This window comes from Arachis duranensis, chromosome 4, assembly GCF_000817695.3.
Source record: "Arachis duranensis cultivar V14167 chromosome 4, aradu.V14167.gnm2.J7QH, whole genome shotgun sequence".
NCBI lineage: Eukaryota > Viridiplantae > Streptophyta > Magnoliopsida > Fabales > Fabaceae > Arachis > Arachis duranensis.
Genome location: NC_029775.3, coordinates 22,081,196 through 22,098,573, shown reverse-complemented (window position 1 = coordinate 22,098,573; position 17,378 = coordinate 22,081,196). Strand labels below are relative to the sequence as shown.

Here is a 17,378-nt window from a genome sequence, read left to right as displayed (position 1 = left end):
AACTATACATTAGAAAAGAGAAAAGGTCCAAACACATCAGTATTGGTGTTTCATTGTTCGTTTCTGCAACATAAGGCAAAATGACATGATTAAATAAAATGAGATTTTAAGTTATATAAATGTAACATTTGAGATTTGATTATATTAAATTTTATTCTATTCTTTTTCATAAATCGCTATGGTTTATAATAATTTTTATTTTATAATTTTATCTTCATAAACTACTATAATTTATGACTATTTATGTTTTGTATGAATTATGTTATTCATAAATCGTGACGATTTATGACAGGTTATATAAAAAAAATGGTTAAAATCTTATAACTGATGACAATTTGTATAAATATAAAAATTGAATTTAATATAATCAAATCTCTAATGTTACATTTATATACTTTAAAAATTTATTTTATTTAATCATGTCATTTAGTCGCAGTATAATGCGTTTATCCGAGCAAAACTCTAAATTTATTGGTTGGCCTGTTCATTTCTACAATAGCTTTCCAACTCATAAACCGCAACGATTTATGACAAGTTATATAAAAAAAGCTAAAATCTTACAACAGAAAATGATTTGTATAAATATGAAAATTAATTTTAATATAACCAAGTATCTGATGTTACATTTATATACTTAAAAAATCTATTTTATTTAATCATGTCATTTAACCACAGTATAATGCATTTATTCGAACGAAACCTAAAATTATTGGTTGACCTGTTCATTTCTACAATAGCTTTTCACAGCCCCTCCATGAAAAACGAGCTTAGTTATGTGACTATGACCAACAAAAGATCCAATTTATTTATTTCCTCCATGATCTTTATGGTAAATAAATAGGTCATCAGTTCAAAAATAATAATAAAAAATAGGTCAACTGTGGGGGACGGCCACCGTAACCTAAATTTAGATTTTCTAGCTAGGTCAACCTCTTATCATATGGTTCATTCATAATATTATTTTCTTTGTATTATGTTATTGATCTACTTGTCTTCGAATTACATAATTGATGGTACAAGACTCATCCTCAAAATTCAAAAATATTTCAGATAAAGAATTATTTTCCATGTGAGATAAAACTAAGATTTTAAAACTCGAATGGGTCACTAAATCAATAGAGTTAAAGATTTAAAAATTTGAATATTCAATCGAAATTTACTGAAATTAAATTAAATATAATAAAATTATATATTTATATATAAAATATAAAATTTTAAAAAAATTAATTTATTATGTTAAACTGGTTAATAAGTGAAAAAATTATAATGGTTCGACCAATTGATCAATTTTTGACCATTTTTTTTAATTTTTAATCGATTTACTATTAAACAACTTATTATAAACCAAACTGATTTGATGATCAATTTCCGATTAATCGAATCAAACCAAATCCTAAACCATGGGTCATACATTTACCTGTTTTTATTAGAAAGCTTAAATAATGGAGAGGAAGTTGTCACTTTCCATTGTCAAATTCAGCTATAACAAGTTTCAACTTTTAATAATGACTTACCATAATTATCCAGCATCACCGACAGCAATCTATAGAGATTAAATTATTGATAAAAAAATTCAAAAAATGAAAAATCAGAAGCAGGAAGATAAAGAGAAGGAAGAAATTGTACGTTCTACTCACTAAAAGCACATAATTAATAAATATTACATAATTCCAACGCTTTCCATCTATAGCATCCATTGTACAAAATTGGTAGGTTTCAACAACCACCTAAGATGATGATGGAAACATCCTAGCCTTGCATGCGCACATACCTTACCTTAATTACTCGTAGAAATCCTAAGCACAATGCTGCTACTTATAATACAAGAGCACATATTACAAATTTGCCCCAGCCCCAAACACATTAATATTATCACATTAACAATCATAGCAGATGTTACGTTCTTTTTTTTTTAACTTTTTTTATTTGGGCATACTCTAGTCTAATTAATAGTAAGATATTATTAAGAATGTAATAAAGCCTTATTATTATTATTATATTATATATATAATAATGATATTGGATTGAAGACTTAGGAGAGAGGTGCCCTATGAGGAGCACCCTTTCTTCGATTGCCAAGAGAGAGAACAATTCCAGGGAGGAACCTAGTGGCCTTGCCCTTGTTCTTCTTCGAAGTGTTGTTGGCTTCACATGAAATTACGGAATTGCTGGTAGCCTCGGTGGTGTTGGAGTAGGAAGAAGTAGGGGCAAAATGGGAATCTTCGTCTATGACCTCTGAGCCATCAACTCTTAGACCCTCGAACTGCGAAATTGCGAAGTCAGATTCATCGAATCGATGTAAAATGGTGGACAAGCTTTCACCCTCGTACACCATGTAGTTCACCTGCAAATAATATTAGTAGCTGTGTTTCACAACATTACTATCTCAGATTATATACATTACAGATACATAATAATCATTGTTAGAATATTATCTCTTCTTATCGGTTTAAATTTTCAAAAAATATGATTTTGTTATGTTGGATTAGAATTTTTATAATCTAAAGATATAGAATTTGATATTTATTGACCTTTAAAAAAAATGACATAATACAAATAAAAAAATATTTACCCAAAAAATTTACAAAAATCTAATAAAACACTATTACATAAAAAACATGTTAAAAATATTAAAAAGTATGGAGAGCCACTATACGTAGAGATAATAAACATCTCAGATCATGAAACCACTCATTCCAAAAATTTAAACTGAACTCTTAACCTTTCGGATCTAAAGTTCTAATACCATGTCATGATACCACTTATCCCAAAAACTTCAGCTAATGGAAAAATATAACACTAATAGTTGTATCTCAAATACTCCCTAAACCTCCATTGTACACATTGTACAAATATTCTATTGGCTCCCTATGCTTTCTCAAATAAATTTTATTTTTACCTCATATTGGACCAATTAAACAGTCTATTGTACACATTATACAAATACTCTATTAGCTCATTAGCAGGACTCAAAATATAACTATTAAATATCTTCTTCTAACAACTTAAATATTTCTATCAATTTAAATTTGTAAAAGAAGTTATTTTATAATAATTTTTCATGTAGGCATCTTATTATAATTCAATAACAAATGACTAAAATATTTGATGTAAAATGTATAATAATTATGTTATTTTCTATTAACTTAAATTTTAGAACAAATAATTTTATATATAATATAAATTTTATGACAGAGAACCTATGAATAATTATTTATGTGTAAATTAAGTACAAAACAATTAAAAAAATTAATTCCATATGCTATTAATGTATTGTTGAAAAGGGTCTAATAAACAGATTTACTCACCACTCAATAGAATGTGTAAGTATAAGATTCTATGCATAATCCTTTACACTGTTATACCATGGATAATTAGGGTTTACACACTGACAATAAAGGGTTGCATTATTTGTTCTACGGACACCCCTACTACTCAGATCTGCTTTCTGTCACTTAGTTTTGACTAAGAACAATATGCAAACTTTTTAAATAATTGTGAATCTTTCATTTGCAACAACATCCATGTTCATCTGCTAAATTATTAATTGTGCAGTGCTAACAACAAATTTTGTTATGTTGCTCACATTATCCTGTTTGGTTTCTTCTAATGGTAAGGAATTAACAAAAAATAAGTATTAAAAGTTAATTTTTGATTAGTTAATATTAATTAATTTTTTATCTATTGTAAAATTATTTTTTAATATTTTTTTTGAAGAATTTAGAATTTTATATAAATTAAAATTTAAAATAAAAAAATGAATATCTAATTAATTTCAGGAACCAAAGTTCTTGAAAACGACCTTGAAGATGTGCAAAAGAACAATAAATTCATAAAAATTTTTAATGGAAAAATCAAGCAACGCTACACTACTGTCTTAATATTCAATTTAGCTTATAAAATTTGGAGTCGGATTCAATTTAACCCTTAAATTTTCAATAGACTCAAATTAAACCCCAAAATTTATAACCATTAACCTTTGAAATAATCTCCGTAGACGACGTATTAATTTGGTACATTAACTTGTGATTTAGATTCTTCACCTAGGATCTAGAACTCCAGAAACTTTATTGTTGCTTTCAAAATCGCAAAATTTTTAAATTGAACTTATTATTATCGTCTTCATGACGGATGTTCATGAGCCAATCAAACTTCTAAGAGATTTATTAGGTGTTAGACACATGAAATCTAAACGAAAAGTCAAAAAGTCCAAAACTCAAGAAGTTAACGTGCAAAATCAATATGTCATTTACAGAAATCAGCTCAAGACCTAACATAATAAGTTACTATTGTAAATTTTGGGACCAAATTGAGTTAGATTATAATTTTAAGAGTTAATTTGAATTCAACCTCGAATTTCAAAAATCAAATTGAATATTAACTCTCCACTACTACCCTAGATTACTATTTCTATAAAAGAATAAAAGAAGTTCCTTTTCAGCTTGATTATGATATCCGAAAGACCAATAATTTATGTGTATGTCTTGTCACACATGCCCTTTAATTGACACAATCCAAATTTTTGTCCCGTTTACGTTTAATAGTGTCGACTAATATAAACATAAATTATTGTCATCTAAAAGAGAAGCATTTTGCATATTGCCTATGATCATTTTTTTGGTGACTTTAAATAAACATATTGCCTATGATAATTATATTAACAAAAGATTAATTAGAAATGCCTCGATAAACTCAAGAAGAGATGCTCTTACACATCATGTTCCCTATTATCACGCTTTAATTTAACTATAGATAATGATATTATTGAAACAAAATAAGTTCACTTTTACTCTCAAAATTAAATTTGATTGTTACTAACAGTATAACATGGGTCTTGACTCTTGACCAGTATTATGCTACCTATATAGCGTAAATCAAGGCCAAAGCAATGTAGAAGAGAAAATGTGAAATAAAGAAAGTTTGTTAACTTTAACAGAACAATTATTGCACTATATCACTACATGTACGTCGATATATCACTTTTTCACTATTTGACATGTGCTTCACTCATATTAGGTGCTACACTTTTTTTATAATAGGTTAATCATATATCAAATTAGCAAGTTTCTAACATGTTTATGGTTAAATACTTAAATATGTTTTTGTGAATAGGGTGCAACATGTGATAGGGTATTTAGACCGTTTGATTGTTAGACTTTGGTCTACTTTTATCCAATTCTTAGTGCACTAAAAAATCATTTGAAAAAAAAAAATAGATTCAATAGAACTTTTTAACTCACTTCAATATTAATCCAAAAAAGAAAAAAAAAACGATGTTGCATTATGGCATAATATCAAAGTGAATTAGCAAGATCTGTTGAGTTTTTTCTTGTTCAGAAATTTTTTTTATTACGATTAAAAATATAATTATTCATGTAACTTTTTTTATTATTGAAAAAAATGAATACATGATTTAAAAATTAAAAAATTTGATCCTTGTTGATAAAAATAAAAAAAAAATAAAAAAAACTTAACAAAATTCACACAAATACACAAAAAAAACTTGCACGACGGAACGGAAATTTAATTTTAATATGGAAGCAAAGGAAGTGTTGGACTCGCGTATGAGGAGGAGGGGTGCTTCACCTCGTTGTGGGATCAGAGGAAGCAGAACTCGGACCCTGCTAGTTGTGTCCCTCAAAATGTAAAAAAATTTACCCAGAACAAGAAAAAACGGAGGATCCGAATTCCACGTTTTAGATTTCAAATTCCATCAGCTGCAAATCGGACCATGCGATTTGTGAAGCAAAATTTCATTACCAAAGAACTCGCATGGTCCGAGTTGTGTACTCTAAGTCTTTTCAATTTTTAATACTCTGAATTTTTTTCAACTTTTTAAACACAAATCGGACTGTGTACTCCCATAATTTTAAAAAACACAAAAAATTAACGGAACACGTTAAAAACCTTAAGTGATACCGCAACACGTTAGAAATCCCCATCAAATTAAATATTTTCATATTGTTAGAACACATTATGTATTTTGACATCTTACAACATCTACAACCAATTTTTTAATATTTATATTTTGGATAATTTTTACTAATATAAATAAAAATCGAATAAATGCAAAAATTGTGGTCTAAAATAGGTAGCACGTAAGAATTTGTGGGATGAATAATAGAATTACCTTGCATGAAAGAGAACAAAAGTGGAATGGCTCTTGAAGAATCCTATCACAAGTGAAGCAAGCATTGGCACTGCCTTTGCATGACCTTGATTGTGGCCTCTGATTTAAGAATATCACCTTCGCACTGTTTATAGTGTAAGGCTGCCATTACATCCAATAATAATAACCACAACTTCATCACTCTTATCATCATCATCAATTCATCAAGATAGATTCACCAAGACATCTTAGTGTAAATATCGTATTATAAATCGCTAGATAATTTAACTAAATATATTTGACTGAATTATTTAAAGGTCTACAATACAATATTATCTTTACATAAAGATGTAAAGATATGATAACCATAAATAATTGTTTATACTTCTCATTTTGTTTGGCACCAAACAGACCGTTCATAATAATTTGCACTAGGGCTTGGTAAGTTGGCAGATTAATGTCGGGGTCCATTGCAACCTATAATTGATCTATTATTATTATTTATTATTAGAATAACATTAAAAATTTAACTTTTTTCTATTAACATCGGTCAATTGTTTAAAATTATTTTGTCTAGTTTAAATATTAAATCATAAATCTTAAATTTAAAAAAAAATTAAAAAATTAACTAATATTAACTAATTAAAAGTCGATTGTTTTATATTTTTTCTTATTATTATTTCGAAATAACACCTGGTCAAAGATGGTGGAACATAAGTGATGGGTAGGCGGCTTAATTTCCTATATAATATACAGAGAGAGAGAAATATTATACTTTTAGTTTATAATTTCAAATATTAATAACTAATTAATAATAAAAATAATAAATTTTAAAAGCTCTTTAGCATTCTTCATAACAAGAGACAGAAAATCGAGTCCCAAAATGTTCTATTTGGCTAAATTGCGAGAGCAACATCTATGGCAAACTAAATAATTGAGAAAGTACTATTGCGTATATCTTTTCCAGTAACATTATTATGATGTTTCATAAGATATTTATTACATGACTAGTACGTTAAACTAGTACTACTACTAATCAATTAAAGAATATATAACGTGACCAAGAAAAACCCAAAACCAAAATCAAGCTCAGATCTCATCCTCTTTTATTTAATAACGTATTTTCATGCATACACAAAAATATATTTCAGTTTGCCAAGAAAAAAAAAATAAATGTACCCCAATATTTCATTTATATGTTTGACAACTTTTTTTATCATATGAACCAGCAATGATTCTACTCTTCAATCTATATTTATCAAAAACTATAAATTCTTCCTTTTGCATTCACTTTTTTTTTACGTTGAACTCAAAAAAAATTTGTATGTACCAGTTATGTCCTTGATTATTGATATATTTATTATTTGTTTTATAATATATTTTTTTAATATTCTCTTATGCATATTATTATTTTCTATTTATATAAATTTTTTTACTATTATTGTTATTTTTTTGTATGAAATATTTTTTTGCTTTCTATTATAATTCTATTAATCTATTAGAATAGAGAGTACTCAAAATACTAAAAAAATATTAAAATTTATTTAAATATCTAAAATAAAATTATAAGATAACATAAAATAATTATTTAAATTTGTCATTTTTTATAATTTTTTATCTAAAAGTAATTTTAAATAATGTAATCCAAATCATATTTAGTTTTTTATAATCTATTTTAAATGAAAATTACCAAACATAAATTAATTTTGCGCTTAATTTTATATAAACCTCCGTTTACAAAGGGTAATTCAAACACACACTTAATATTATTATTATGTAGAGAACTTTTGTCTGACCTGAATATTGGAACAATCAATGAGCTTTTCCAAGTCATCCAATCGAACCACATCGTGGTAAACATACCTTCGCACCTGTGATGACATACTCTTACCATTGGTTAATTTCTAATATGATTTTATACATCCATGTATACACTAAAAATTAGTAATTAAATTAGTTATTAACATAAAATATTAATATAAAATATATTAAAAATAAATTAAATAATATATATTTTTATATAAATAAATAAAATGAATTTAATGACTATTATTTTGTGTAGATAACATTTTTATTTATACAATTGAGGTTAAGAGTAGACACCAAAAAAATTGAGGTTAAGAGTAAACAGGTGAAAAAAGCTACCACTTTCCATTTATATATCAACAAAATTATGGTATAGACGATTTATCTTTTCCCTCCTTCTGGGGTAAACTTAACTGTACTACTTACTACCATAATTAATGAAATGTGATTACTTTTTTTAAGGGCGAATTGAGTTGATCCTTGAGGTAGTAAACAAATTTTTTATCTTTTATAATATTTGTCATGTTATATTTTTAGATTCATTAAAAATACATTAGTTTTTAAATATAAAATATGTTTTGGCATGTTATTAAATAAATATGTTTAATTAATTAAGATATAGAAAAATAAATACATAAAAGGAAAAGGAGGAAAAATTAAATAATGAACATATAGACAGCTAGACATGAGAATACCAATCTTAGGTGTGTGTACCTTTGTACCAAATCAAAGAAGGAAATTAAATGAAGAGGGAAGGAGGGGAGAATAAATTAGGAGAAGTGGTGGGGTTGGTATGCAAATAACAATTAAATAAAGAGACAAGAGCATGGATTTGGAAGCAATGGGTCAAACTTTCGCTTTCAATGAAAGGAACAGCTGAGAAAAACGTTTGCAGGGAGAAATGGATAAAAAAGAGATCTTCCATTAATGGGAAAGAGACCAAAACCAAAAGTGGGAATCCATGAAGACACGGTTAACCCATGAGGAAAAAAATTGAAGAAAAAAATATATATAAATATGCATAAACATAGATATGTGGAAACACCCAAATACAATGAGACAGTAATATATGTGTTCATATTTGGTGGGTTCAATTGGACATTTTAGTATTTTACTCAACAAGAACAACTATATGTATGCTTCTTTAATTATGCAAAAACAATAACAAAACTACTCAATTCAATTTTTATTACGAGTACCGCATTTCTCGTCTGTAACATCGTCTCCTGAGCTAGCTTTTGAGATTGAATTGAACTCTCAAATCTCAATTTTAGTAATTGTCTTGGAAAAAACAAAATAAAAATAGCTGAAAAGAATCTGGAAGAAAGGAATTAAAAGATTACCCTTTTGAGTGAATTTTGGAATAGAAAGAAACTCTAATAGAATAATTAGATTGTGTGAATTTGGAGTGAGAGAATGAATTTAAGGAAGTAAAAGGATCCTAATTAAGTTGAATTGTACCTGGAGAAGAGGGTGAAGGCGGTGGAAGGGGAGGCAGTGGGGGCAGATGCTAAGGCAACAGTGCAAGCAGAAGACGTTCTTCTCGTTCTTGCGTTGATTCTGGTGGGCCCCACACCCACCAAAGAATGTCTCCCTCATCAGCCCTTCAAGCCATGCAGGTCCGACCTTCCCCTCTCCTCCTCCTTCTCCCCATGATGACCACCTGTATCTCCCCATCATCTTCTTCTTCTTCTTCTGTTCTTGATTTTTATTCCTTTACGGACTCTTCTTTTTCTTCTGCTGTTCTTGTTGATGATGATGAGAACTAACCCTAGCTAGCTACAGCTTTGGACTTTGCACCTCTCTATTTATAGAACATTGGACCTTTCCAGACACACAGTAGACTCCAGCACCAAAACTATTTTATTTTCTAATTCTATTCTTCATTTTTTACATGCTCTTTAAAAATTTATTTGCTCAAGTGGTAAAGCTAGCGGTGACCGTACAAACCTGATAATTACAATTTTAACATACATACATCCATACATACATCTTTTTAATAATATCCTTATAGTTATTCATTTATTATTTGAGTTTTATTTCTATTCACTGCCGGTTGTACATTTCTATTTTTTTATATAAAAATTTTTTATAAAAAATAATTATTTTTATTAATATAACAATATCTAATTATATATACATAAAAATTTTTCATATTTATATATTTTTGTCTTATTCTATATAATTTAGAGATTACACTATTATTTAATTATATTATTTTCTAATGTGATCTTATATAAATAAATTTATATATTTTTTTAAAGTTAAAAGTAAAATTTGAATTCGAGATCTCTAAATAAAAATAAAAAAATTATACCATTTAAATTATAATTCGTTGACAAATTCACGTATATTTTTACATGTACTTCAAAAATAACTTTCATATTATAGTTTTGCCAAAGTCTTGGACAAAAATTATGAAAACTATCAAATAAAAAATAAAATTCAAATAACAATTTAGATATTTTTGTTGTGACAAAATTTAACAACAACAATAACAACGAAAAGTAACTAGGAAACAAGAAAGTGAAAAAAGCAAAAAGGATTGTGTATACACAGTTAAGAGTTAAGTATTTATTTTGTTCTTAAGATTTGAGGTAAAAATTATAATTATTTTTGACTTTTTTTCGTATTAAAATCATTTTTAACATTATAAAATCATCCTTTTTTATCTTAATTTTAATTTTTTGACCAAATTATCCTTAACAATTAATAAAAATAATATTAAATAACAAAAACGAAACACTTCCATTCTCTATATCTCTTCACTCTCTTCCTTCCCCAAAACTTCAATTCTTCTTCTATCTCTTTCTTTCATTCTACTATCTTTGCCCTTGCCTCTTTGTCCACCTTCTTCTCTCTCTCTGCATCACCAACTTCAACTTTTCCTCTATTAGCATCGGCCTCACCTTCCTCATCTCTCACTACAATCACTCCCTCGACGATCCCAACCCCTCCTGAGCCCTCAACGACAATTATGTCAGCATCGACCTCAACGACGTCGTTTCATCTCAAGCCGCCGATTCGGGTCTCTTACTCCAGTGTGGCCACCGCCATTACGTCGTGATTAAGGTGAGAGTTACTTTGTCGGCGTCAAGCTCTATCACTATCGTCGAGTTTCTGGTGGTAAGGGGATCTACTCTTTTTCTTCTCTCGATCTGTTCCTATACTTAGCCGCAGCTGCGACAGCACCAGCAACAATAGCTTCCCGCATCGTCACTTACCTGCTCTTTTCCTCAACTGCGACGACAACAGATGGTAGCAATACCACCCCTCTCTTTGAGTTTTCTGTTTATTTTTGTTTTTTTTTAATTTTTTTAATTTTTGAAAAACATAAACATATTTTTTTAATTTTTTTATTTCTGTTGTTGATTTTGGATATGAAGTTGCAGTTGATGATTGCTGAATTATTGTTTAATTTAAAATTTCTGTTGATTTATTTTATAGTTGTTGATGTTACTGAATTTGCTATTGCTGAAAGAAAAGGATTGAGGATAGTTTGTGGGTGGGTGATAGTGATTTAGGATATGAACGGGTAATAGAGAGAGAAAAAGTGTGATGGTTATGGTGGCAGTGGTGACGTCGATGAGAAAAGGAAGAGGGAAAGGAAGAGAGATGTGTAGCGATGATGATGATGTAGAAGTTAGTGGTAAGGGTGAAGAGGGTTTTTTATTTTTGTTTAAGGGCAAAATTGTCCGAAAAATATTGTTTATGGACAAAACGACGATTTTATAACGTTTTTATAACGTTGAGGATGATTTTAATACGAAAAAAAAGTCGGAGACTATTTTAATTTTGATCTCATATATAACACTCCGAATTTTTGAAAAATTATATAATTAGTTATACATAATTTATTATTGTATTTAAAGAAAACTTATTTTTCTAAAAATAATTAAATTAAATTTTATGATACCTTGAGTTTAAAATCTATTAAAATTTTTAAATTATTTTTATTATTGTAATAAGATATTTAAAAAAATAAAAGAATCGTTATTTATTTATTTATTTATTATAGTCAAAACCATTAAGGGGAACGTGCATATATGCATATATTAATAATGACACATGCTTTCATTTATTCATTATCCTTGATACTTAACAATTAAATTGCCAATGAACTTTATGATTAGCATTAGTAATTACTCAGTTTTCATAAGGGCACAAGGGAAAAGAATTGGCCGAAAGAAAGAGAGAATGTCGTAAGTAAGAAGCCGTGATTCCATGGCACCTCCGAGCCTTCGAGCTTGATTTTCTTTTAATCCGTAATTCCAACAAAAAATCTAATTCGATAAAAGTGTTCGTATCTTTCATCTCTACACGTTGGTGTTATTTTTATCCAGTAGAAGTTGACGGTGACATAACTCCTCTTTCCCTTGAGTTCGGTCAATTGGAGTTTTAGGAGGCACAGGCGATTCTTAACGTTTTCTTCTTCAGCAGTTCGATCAGAAAACTTCTCCGGAGGTCCCGTTAGTTTGATTTCGTATGGAGGTAGGGTTTGGTAACTTTATAATAATTAAATGTGAGTTTAATAAGTGAATGTTGATTTAGCTGATTATTGCGTGAATTTGAATGAGTTTATGTTAAATTATTGTTGAATTATTGTTGTTTGCTTGAGATTTTGATTCAGTTATGTATGAACAACTAGTTGGGATGCTTTGATTATTTTGGGAATAAGAAATAGAATTTTCAAAAGCTTTAAGAAATATATTAACTGATTTTAAATTATTAAAGAAATATTTTTGCTGTTGGAGTCAGTTGGATTATTAATTGTTTTAAAGATTTTGGAGAATGGCATAAAGATATGGTTTTAGTTTTAAAAGAAAAAGAGAAGATAAATCGGCACGTGTACTTATGAGAATGATTGAAAAGTCACGAGAGGGTGACGGAAAGTAAACAGTTATGGTGTCGATGTGAAAGTGTTAAGCCGTGGGCTTTGTTTTTGAATGATTGTGCAGGGACGCCCGTGTGTATGGAACGGCTTCTAAGAGAAAGTGACACATGCTTCAGCTGGAGAATCAGCGCCTGCAAGTACTTGCAGAGGTCATGTTCGGCATACTTCAGCTGGAGAATCAGCGCCTGCAAGAAGTGGAAACTTGCAGAGGTTATGCCGCTGGAATGCCTTATCTGACTTGCGGGTCGGATTGCGTCGGGTGCGGGTCAAAACCAACAAATGAGCTCATTACCTGCGATAGGAATAGACATGCATCATGCTTGTTTGCGCATATCTCTGTGCTGTGTAACTCTGTGATTGTGTGTGTGTGCTGCGTGACTGATTGACTTCTGAGTTCTTTTATTATTCATTCTTATAAGTGTTTTGTTGTTAGTTGCGGTTGGTTAATAATGGCAAAATGAACTTAACTTCTAACCCCGACCCTACTAAAAACTTCCCGGTTCTTACCCCCTATCTCCACCCCTTTCAGCTACAAGTGCAAAGGCTCATTGTCAAGTTACGGGAGCACAGAGGAATATGTTTATAAGTTGAGTTGTTAGGATTTGTTTTTCCCTCGCCCTGTTAGTTAGAGTTTTTAGAGGGGTAGGATTTATTTTTGGGAATCTTGAAATAAGTTTATGTATTTAATATTATGTGAATATATATACTTTTGTGATTTAGTGGCGTAAAACAAAGTCTCTTTTCGTTTTCTTAATTAAAGTTTCGGTTCGTATTCGCGAAGGCTCAATATTAAATAAAGATAGTATATAATAAAAAGGTTTAGAGGTAAGTAGCACTCGGACTTTTAGTACGATCATGAGGTGCTAAAAGTTAGGGTGTTACATTATGGTATCAGAGCCGTTCGTTCCCGTTAGAGCCTTGGGAATGGACTGACTATGCTTTACTGCATACTCTGAGTGTCTGTCATGCAGTAGGACTTGTCCCACTGACAAGAGTTTGAATTTCAAATGCATGATTGTCTATTGATTAATTCTGTTAGTCAACCGTTGCATCTCTCAGGGTATTAGGTCTGGCCAACTTAATATTAATGATTCATGTATATGGAAACACTAATGGATTATCATAGACGAGATAGAAGTAATAGGTAACGTGAATCGTGGATTTTGGGAACGTTAGGAGTTAATTTCTTGATTCTAATCGGTTACGTATCTATTCTTTCATGGTTTGCCGAGAGTTTCTTATTCGAGATTTCTTTCTTGAAAAGTTAACTAATTATTTTTCAACCTTGTTCCTTATTCATATGCTTTCTCATTTGATCCTAATTGCATATGTCCTCTTCAATTTCATAGATATCTACCTTGTGTTATTTAAACTCCTCTTCTTAACTCGTATATTCTTTGATGTAATTTTGAGCTTGTTTGATGCATCAAAATGAATCGCTGAAATCTTTGTGAACCTGGTAATTTAGCTTGAATTTGCTTCGACTTATTCTACTACCTTTTCTTTCATTGTTCCTGTTCAAGTTCTTTTCTCAGATTTCTCCTTAGGGTACAATTTAACTCTCTTCCGGACGGATTTTCTATTTTGTGCACTCATGTTTGATTTTGATTCTACTCATTCTTTCAAATTCTTGTAACCATCATCTGTGATATTCAACCATTTTCTTTCTGGATTTTGAATTTCTTTGTTAAAATTGTAAGTCTTCGGATTCTAAGTTTAACTTGCATTAAACCTCTCATACAACTTCTGCACCACACTACACATTTTCAATCATTTTTATGCGAAATTATTTTCCTTATGTTTGAAAACTGAACATATTAAATCTTTCTGTTTTCTTTGACAACTTTAAAAAGAAAGATAGTATGAATCTCTTCTATCTTATATCAATTTTCGAGGACGAAAATTTTTATAAGGTGGGTGGGATATAACACCCCGAATTTTTGAAAAATTATATAATTAGTTATACATAATTTATTATTGTATTTAAAGAAAAATTATTTTTCTAAAAGTAATTAAATTAAATTTTATGATACCTTAAGTGTAAAATCTATTAAAATTTTTAAATTATTTTTATTATTGTAATAAGATATTTAAAAAAATAAAAGAATTGTTATTTATTTATTTATTTATTATAGTCAAAACCATTAAGGGAAACGTGCATATATTCATATATTAATAATGACACATGCTTTCATTTATTCATTATCCTTGATACTTAACAATTAAATTGCCAATGAACTTTATGATTAGCATTAGTAATTACTCAGTTTTCATAAGGGCACAAGGGAAAAGAATTGGCTACCTCCGAGCCTTCGAGCTTGATTTTCTTTTAATCCGTAACTCCAACAAAAATCTAATCCGATAAAAGTATTTGTATCCTTCATCTCTATATGTTGGTGTTACTTTTGATCGGTGGAAATTGACGGTGACATAACTCCTCTTTCTCTTGAGTTTGGTCAATTGGAGTTTTAGGAGGCACAGACGATTCTTAACGTTTTCTTCTTCAGCAGTTCGGTCAGAAAACTTCTCCGGAGGTCCCGTTAGTTTGATTTCGTATGGAGGTAGGGTTTGGTAACTTTATAATAATTAAATGTGAGTTTGATAAGTGAATGTTGATTTAGCTGATTATTGCGTGAATTTGAATGAGTTTATGTTAAATTATTGTTGAATTATTGTTGTTTGCTTGAGATTTTGATTCAGTTATGTATGAACAACTAGCTGGGATGCTTTGATTATTTTGGGAATAAGAAATGGAATTTTCAAAAGCTTTAAGAAATATATTAACTGATTTTGAATTATTAAAGAAATATTTTTGCTGCTGGAGTCGGTTGTATTTTTAATTGTTTTAAAGATTTTGGAGAATGGCATAAAGATGTGGTTTTAGTTTTAAAAGAAAAAGAGAAGATAAATCGGCACGTGTACTTATGAGAATGATTGAAAGGTCACGAGAGGGTGATGGAAAGTAAATAGTTATGGTGCCAATGTGAAAGTGTTAAGTCTTGGGCTTTGTTTTTGAATGATTGTGCGGGGACGCCCGTGTGTATGGAACGGCTTCCAGGAGAAAGTGGCACATGCTTCAGCTAGAGAATCAGCGCCTGCAAGTACTTGCAGAGGTCATGTTCGGCATACTTCAGCTGGAGAATCAGCGCCTGCAAGAAGTGGAAACTTGCAGAGGTTATGCCGCTGGAATGCCTTATCTGACTTGCGGGTCGGATTGCGTCGGGTGTGGGTCGAAACCGACAAATGAGCTCATTACCTGCAATAGGAATAGGCATGCATCATGCTTGTTTGCGCATATCTCTGTGCTGTGTAACTCTGTGATTGTGTGTGTGTGCTGCGTGACTGATTGACTTCTGTGTTCTTTTATTATTCATGCTTATAAGTGTTTTGTTGTTAGTTGCAGTTGGTTAATAATGGCAAAATGAACTTAACTTCTAACCCCGACCCTACTAAGAACTTCCCGGTTCTTACCCCCTATCTCCACCCCTTTCAGCTACAGGTGCAAAGGCTCATTGTCAAGTTACGGGAGCACAGAGGAATATGTTTATAAGTTGAGTTGTTAGGATTTGTTTTCCCCTCGCCCTGTTAGTTAGAGTTTTTAGAGGGGTAGGATTTGTTTTTGGAATCTTGAAATAAGTTTATGTATTTAATACTATGTGAATATATATACTTTTGTGATTTAGTGGCGTAAAATAAAGTCTCTTTTTGTTTTCTTAATTAAAGTTTCGGTTCGTATTCGCGAAGGCTCAATATTAAATAAAGATAGTATATAATAAAAAGGTTTAGAGGTAAGTAGCACTCAGACTTTTAGTACGATCATGAGATGCTAAAAGTTAGGGTGTTACATCATACCTTAGGCTGCGTTTGTTTACAGAGACAGGACACTAAGTCAAAGACACAAAATTATATTTGACAGATAAGATATAGACAGAGGTATTATATCCAGAGATACTGAATTAATGTATGTTGTGTCCATCTTAACAAAAAAAATATAGAATTTTATATCTCTATTATATTTTATTTTTAATATTTTATTTTATTGTGTTCTCATAATCAAACGCAATGTTATAAATACCAAAAAAGGGTACTTCAGCCTACGATTAACTTTGATAATTAATATGTTAATTATATAACAATGAGAGAAATGTGCAGATGATTATAGATATATAATAAAATAATTTTATAAAACAAGGTATAAATAATAAATTGATATTGTATTTGAAGAGAGAGTGTGGGAATGCAATTAGGGGTGGTGTTTAATGGCGGGGAAGACAGCCCACCAATGTGTACTGTCTGTGGATACTAACAATTTTTGGCGTCATCAGTCATCTGATCTGAGCACCCCACTCACTCTCTTCATTTATTAAGGTCTCCCACCTTCACATTTGACCAAATGTCTTTACCCCACCCCCTTCTCCCTCTTTACCAACTACTCAAATCATTTTCCCTTTCCTGCTTTTTTTTCTTTTTTCTTTTTTCTTTTTTTTAGATACCTTTTATTCATTTTGATTCCCTTGTACTACTATATATCTATTAGTACAACTTCAAATATAGGTTAAATTACTCTAT

General features: G+C 29.8%; 1 protein-coding gene across 1 annotated transcript; it reads right to left on the bottom strand.

Annotated features, from left to right (window-relative positions):
* Positions 1 to 1,612: 1,612 nt before the first annotated feature.
* Positions 1,613 to 9,757, bottom strand: LOC107483742 (protein RGF1 INDUCIBLE TRANSCRIPTION FACTOR 1). Its single transcript, XM_016104350.3, has 4 exons — positions 9,377 to 9,757; positions 7,906 to 7,980; positions 6,131 to 6,271; positions 1,613 to 2,344 (listed from the first exon to the last, which is right to left on the bottom strand). The coding sequence occupies exons 1-4, from the start codon at positions 9,593 to 9,595 to the stop codon at positions 2,033 to 2,035; spliced, it is 747 nt and encodes a 248-aa protein (XP_015959836.1). The 5' UTR covers positions 9,596 to 9,757; the 3' UTR covers positions 1,613 to 2,032.
* Positions 9,758 to 17,378: the final 7,621 nt, after the last annotated feature.